General features: G+C 37.1%; 1 protein-coding gene across 2 annotated transcripts in view; it reads right to left on the bottom strand.

Moving 5' to 3' along the window:
• Positions 1 to 1850: 1850 nt before the first annotated feature.
• Positions 1851 to 6901, bottom strand: part of egln3 (egl-9 family hypoxia-inducible factor 3) — a 46196-nt gene continuing 41145 nt past the window's right edge. For both annotated transcript variants that reach the window (XM_068039324.1, XM_068039326.1), the window contains exons 3-5: positions 5110 to 5246; positions 3056 to 3129; positions 1851 to 2965 (exon numbers count right to left, since the gene is read on the bottom strand). In XM_068039324.1, the coding sequence (XP_067895425.1) occupies positions 2934 to 2965; positions 3056 to 3129; positions 5110 to 5246 (243 nt within the window). In that variant the 3' untranslated portion in view covers positions 1851 to 2933. The remainder of the gene's footprint in view (positions 2966 to 3055; positions 3130 to 5109; positions 5247 to 6901) is intronic.

The following is a 6901-nucleotide window of genomic DNA, read 5'->3' as shown; positions in this document are numbered from 1 at the left end:
TGAATTAATGACTACAAAATGCCGATTTTACTTATGAGGAAGACTGCTACATCTTGTGTCTTAGAATAAAATACAGCACTGCAGGAGGCCATTCAGCCCATCGAGTTGGCAATGGCTCTTCAAAGAGCAATCCAGTTAGCTCTACCCTGCTCTTTTGCCAGATCCATACAATTTCCTTCAAGTATTTATAAAATTCCCTTTTGAAAGCTATTATTGAATTTATTTCCAATGCCCACTCAAGCAATGCATTCTACTTGTGTAAAAAAAACTGTCATGTTCTTTTGCCAATCATCTTAAATCTGTGCCCTCTGGCTATCGCCCCTTCAGCCATTGGAAACAATTCCTCTTTGCTTACTCTATTTAAATCCTTCATGATTATCAACACCTCTATTAAATTTCCTCTTAGCCTTCTCTGCTCCAAGGACAAGAAGCCCAGCTTCTCCAGTCTATCCACCTAACTGTAATCCGTCCTCCTTCAAACCATTCTAGTAAATTTCTTCTGTACCCTGTCCGAAGCCTTCATTTCCTTCCTAAAGTGTGGTGCCCAGAATTGGACATCATAGTTCCTCACTTACTTCTTTCACTTGTGTAATAAATCATGTATTGCAAAATTCCGTGTCAAACATACTCTTTAAATTTGCATATTTGCTAACAGCAGCTTAAGGGAATTCTGCACACATTTCACATGCCATTGGTCTTCTTTGGACACTTAGCTATAGTGTAGCAGCAGTACAGAATCTAGAATCAAGGAGCCATCAAATTTCCTGTTAACTAAAAAATAACTATTTTGCTTTCAAAAACCTGTCCGATGTGTCCACACTGATTTGAAAACACAGCAACAAGTTTTATTATTAGCAATACACTGTCCAAATGAGTCACTTTCTACCCAAATCTTTGGTTGGGAACAAGTGTACTTTGCAAAATAAAAACCTTACTAGCAGAGTTGTTGCTCCACTGCAACTACTTTCAGTTTTAATTTTCTTATTTCACAATTTTCACTGTGTTCAGCAATGAAGAGTCATAGTTATTTATGGCACAGAAGGAGGCCATTCAGCCCATTGAGTCCATGCCAGCTCTCCACAGAGTTTTGCAGCCAGTCCCACTCCCCTGCTCGATCCCCATAGCCCTGCAAGTCTAAGGTGGGTAGACTGTTCCAGGAAAAAAAAATTAAGTGAGGACAGACCACATTGAAATTTTTTCTTGTCCAAAACCATACAGATGAATAACTGAAGCATTATTGTGTGATAAGAGCATCATTTCTAAAGGATAAATACTCAATACTATCATTTGTATTTTAGTACCTTGTGACCATTCGTACTTGATCTCAACAAATAGTGCTCATCGCCATGTTTCACAGCTTCTTGTGTATTCAGTAGAAAAGTATACTCTAAAAGGCCATGCCTGGCTCGATGATCAGCCTCCTTTGTTCCTCGAGATTGGTCAGTCTTGGTAAGTAAAACACTTCGTTAAAAAAAAAAAAATCTATAAATGCAGCCATTTTGCGGAATAAGCAAATTTTTTTTCCAGTGTATTCAAATATGAACACCAGAATGGACCAGTTGAGCCAAATGGCCTGTTTTTGTGCTGTAAATTCTATGTTAACAGACTAATATTTAATTTAACATACATCTGTACACGTGCAGATTTAAGTAGCTCCCAGCCACATGACATCATGAACAGTATTGAGAAATTCTAAGTCAACTGTTAATAAATCAATGGTGCCAGACATGCTAATTAGCAGTTTTTATAAAATGATATTATATGGGAAGATCCAGATTTTTCATTATATGGAGTGACACAGGACTGAAAATGAATCTGACTGTTTAAAGTTACATGAAATCAGAACTGTGGAAAGGTCAACAACAGTCATTTAATAATAATGCAGTGACAGGAGAGGGAAAAAAAGTACACACAATCATGTTTGTGTAAAACCATATCTTTGTCCTGATTGCAGGGACCATTTTATTATCTGGAGATATAATTCTTATAGTTTTCAAAGATATCTTCCAACACAACTTGTTTGTTGCCACTACTGGATTGCCAAATTGTTGACCAGCATACAAGGTGGCATCCGGCTGTAAACTCATTCATTTTTGTTGCTCACATATTCAAGTTATTTTAGGAATTCCCACGGAACCATACTTCCCTATAAAAGGCAGCAACAGAAAGAATTTCACATATAATGTTACATTCTTCTTCGAACAAAGTTAACACAAGTTTGATATAGTAATGCACAATGTATTCACAGCCAAGAGTAAATTCCAATTCATTGGAGGATAAAAGTAAAAGACTTACTAAGATTAATCACATTGAAGTGCGATGAAGATTATTTATAGCAACATTGAAAGAAATGTGTATTTTTGCACGATATATTTAGCTTCCATATAAATAAAGAAAAATCAAACAAAACTGTAAGGTTATCAGCTATTACAATCAGTAGGTGATGATCAAACACCTTCAATGGTGAAAAATAGAAAAAATTGCCACAGATAAAATAGTAATTTAAACTGTTTTAAAAAGAAAAAATAGCCATCAAAATGTATTATTCAGCGCCATTGCAATCTGGAAATCTGTACAAAGTGCAATATTAGACCTAATTATTTAAAATGGTCACAATATTTAACACCATGTCACATTTGTTATAAAGTTAGAATAGATCTTATATTCTTAAGTATAATTTTGTTGACTGAATTCTATTTTGTACAATATTGGTTTACAGTTTAAGTCTGCTAAAAACATTTTCACTGAAAAGCAGGCCATTACCATCTCTATTATGGATAAGAGTAGAAATTAGCATACAACTATTATTCAAAAATGCAGCATTAAATGGGATTATTGTGGAGGGACTCTTGTCTTTGGAACTGATGAAAAGGTCATGTGAATTACCACCTTTCAAATGCTTAGCTCATTGGTCAAGTTTCACTGCAGTTCTGTCAAGAGGAAAAGCTTGTAGCTTGTTCAGAAGCTGGAGAACAAAAAAAAATTCTTTTTATGTTATTGATTTATGAAAATTATACAATATCAATTCTAAAAAAAATTAAAGTTTATATTATACCTGCTCGATTACGGTACCTAGTTCTGGCTTCAGCCCTCTCCTCTGCATCAAAGTACCATACAGTTATGGCATATCTAGAACACAAAAATATTCTGTAGGAACCAAATTCACTAAATTTCGCTGCAAATGCGTTGGGTATTTTTAAAAAATCCTTTATGCCCTCAATAGTCTAGAAAACTATTTTGAAATTCAAGGGTCCATCTTCGTATGGATGCTGAGTCAACAGGACTTCACACCAGTAGCTACACACCCATTGAGTTTTCTGGCCTGCTGGTGTTTTATTTAAAGGGCAGGTCAGCAAATGCCCACTGCTCCTGTTCCCTTCTGTCGGTTTAGCAGTGTTGTAACAGTAGTTAATACTGCAAGAGTAAACCTTTCAAAACTACATAATGGCAACAACCTCATCAATGGGGGAGGATTTCAGCTGTGAATTTCATTTTCTTTTCCTGTTTTAAACTCAACTGCCCTCAGTTTCCACTTTTAATTATCAACGGACCACTGCCATCAGCCAGCACAATTGAGATGTTGGTGGCAGCAGAGCCTCCCACTAGTTTTCTGAGAGAGTTATTTGTTGGGGGAGCCTTTATATCAGATTTCTTTGGAGTTACTTGCTTTCTCTGGTTATGGTACAGTACATAATACATGCTATATGAGAAATATGTGCTGCAGAATTTTGGTACAAGTTTGAAGGAGCAGGAGTTCTGCTTGCCTTTAAGTGATTTTTCCATTGTCAGGGTCATTTGTATTTTTAGGAGGAGTGGGAAAGGGGGTCCTTTGCCTCTGTCACGAGTCTGCCTGGAGTCTGACTATTGGTAGCACACTCATTTCTGAGTTGAAGTCGTGGGTTCAAACCCTACTCCAGGACTCGAGCACATAATCTTGGTTGGGAGGGTGGAGGGGGAACTGTATTACACTGAAGTAGTGCTGCATTGTCAGATGTGATTTCTTTTAGATGAGACATTTAAGCTGATGCCCTGGCTGCCTTTTACTGGTACTCAAGAAAGGACAGAGCGTTCTTGTAGGGTGCTGGACAAATTCTCCTCTTAATCAATACTGTCAAAACAGCTGAACTACTCATTTTATTTGCTGTTTAAGGACTAGCTTTGCACAACTTAGCAGTTGTGTTTGCTTACATAACAATCACTGCACTTTTAAATAAATTTGTTGGTTGTGAAGTACTTTAGGATGTGATAAGGTGCTATATAAATGCAAACTCTTTCTTCCATTGCTGAACATCTACAACTAAATCTCAGATTTTTGAGCATTAGCCTGAACTTCAGGCAGATACTGTTCTTCATTGGGGCTCTGACGCAAGAGCTGTCTTCTATTTGAAGTGACCAAGGGTCCCATTGGTCTGATTTAGACTAAGTGAACAATATTATTTGCATTCTTATACTTTCTTTTGAATCTCATCATTATCTTAATGTTGTCTGAGATCACTCCTTTCAGTGGTGGTGGATTCTTAAATCTGGCAGAGATCAGGGGTTGCAAGTGCTCAGCTGTACTGTAATACTTGTGTCACAAAATGCTTTCAATGCTCAAATTCTAATGATAAAAATCAGAATTCTCCTTAGCTTCATCTTCAGGAGTTTTGGATATTTGCAGAATTTCTGTACAGGAATTTAGGCTTTCCAAATCTGAAAGTCTACTGCTGGTATTACTGACCAGAAATGGTGGTCACACAATTAACCAAGATAGGAAATAAGTATAAACCTGTTGGTCACAAATTTATGAGCATGAATATGCAGGCAGACTTTAAAAATCTAACTGATAGAGGTGTTGGTGAAAATATTTTTTCTTTCCACAATTTTTCTTTTACTACTTTTATCAAAATGTATAGTTTAGAAAATTGTATTCAGTGGGCTATCAGTTAAAAATGACCATCAGGAATCTATTATTTTTTAATTTTATTACAGCTCTGCTTTGCAACTGCAAAATAAGTTCAAGTTCTATAGCTGACACAGACTGGACAAATTGCACTAAACGTTTTGACAATTGGGTACCTTGGTATGGCTTGTTACAGTCAGCTCTAAAGGACTCCAAAAGAAACATACCTGACGGAATATGCTGGCTGTACTTCATGTGGATTTCTTCGATCACTCCAAAATAACAACAATCTATCAAACACTGGCTCAACGTCAACTACGTAGGACTTTCCATCTGGAAATATTCGAAGAATGCCACCATCCACCTAAAAAAAAATGCATAAGTTTCAATAGATTGGCTAAGAAATATCTGCTTTGGAGAGATGATTCCAGCATTTTTTAAATAGTAATACATTTTGCTGCAATATTTTTCATGATTACTATTGTCTAAAGATAACAATGGATTAAAGTAAAGCACTAAAAATGTAATGAAAACAAATTAAACCCGTAATGCCAACTGCTATTAACTAGAAAACAAAATATTCAGCATTGAACACATTAAGACACAGATCAAAGCATCAAATAAGGACACTGAAAGGCTTCTTCTAGCAGGAGTAATCAGCCATAGCAACTGCTGGCAGATCTCCAAATCAGACAGCCTGATCATGTAAACATTGTCAATATGGAAGTTATGTTTCTAAAATAGCCTGATTTTGTTCTGGACATCCAAACATAATGGGGGAAGACTTTCAGGATGGGCACGATAATGGTGGCGTGCCCATGGTGCTGGGCAACACAGCAGTTGAGAGCCTAAACCACATTCAGGAATCTAACGTTTTCTTGGCGGGCTGCAGGTGCGAAATGGGCACATCACTGCAGCTTGCCAGTCTAGTGAGGAGGAAAATCGTCTGGTCACTAAATGCAGCTAGCTGGCAAGGCATATTCAGGGATTTGGGAGGCGGGGTGAAGGTGGTGGTGTTCGAGCAAATGCCAAGGGGAGACCAGAATGAGCAGCCAACCAGAGGAATTTTGTAGCAATGCTGCTCCTCCTGGCCCACAAAAATCTTTCAAAAAACAAAACTGTACTTTTTAGGAGACGTCTCCAGAAGTCAACACCTGGAGAAAGTGGAACTGGCATACAACATACATATTTAAACAGCCTCCTGTCTGTTTTGGATAGGATTGCTGGTTGAAAGTTGATTGAAGCTGGCAAATGGGTGCACAGGGTCATTCTCAGATTTTCAGTCAATTCAATTGATCAATTTATTCTCCATACAGAAATTCATTTTGGGTTCATTGCTCAATCATTAATATATTACATATGAATAATTTAAAAAAATACCCGATCACAAAAAGTCTAACTTGATTAAAATATATATATGATAAAAACTAATTCCAGCATATTAATATAATCAGTCTGAGTCCCATCATGCATATCCTGCTAACTGCCAATCGTCTGTTTAGCAAGAGAGAGGTGGGTGGCCAGTAGTTGAAAGGCTCCCCCAGTGTGCCATTTCATGAACAAAACTGATCATGCCAACTGAACAAAACGGGATACTGAACAGAAAAGCTAGATTGTCTCATCATATAATCTTTTTTTCTATTGTCATATACCATTAATTACCAAGAGGACAGTGGGTGATCTGTTGCTAAATGTTCAAGAATGCATTGTGGTTGCCTTCAAAAACAATGTGCAAACAGTAAAGCATTGATTACTCAATCTCTAACCCACTTGCCTGATTTCTGCTGTATATTTCTGTACAGCAGCATAATGGAAATCAGAATTTCAGCACTGTACGTTGGGGCAAACCCATAGGTTTTAATCCAAATCTCATGAAGCCCGAGTTGGTGCTCCAACATGTATTACCATCATAAAGAAATAGTTTATTGCATGATAGGAATTAAAATACATGTATCCAACCCTTCCAAAACGGTCTTGAAAGTACAGTTGCTGATATTGTTGCTTGTATGACACAAAACA

This window comes from Heterodontus francisci, chromosome 9 (assembly GCF_036365525.1).
Source record: "Heterodontus francisci isolate sHetFra1 chromosome 9, sHetFra1.hap1, whole genome shotgun sequence".
NCBI classification, from domain to species: Eukaryota; Metazoa; Chordata; class Chondrichthyes; order Heterodontiformes; family Heterodontidae; genus Heterodontus; species Heterodontus francisci.
Note: the sequence above shows the minus strand (reverse complement) of the source record. Positions and strands in the feature narration are given on the sequence as shown.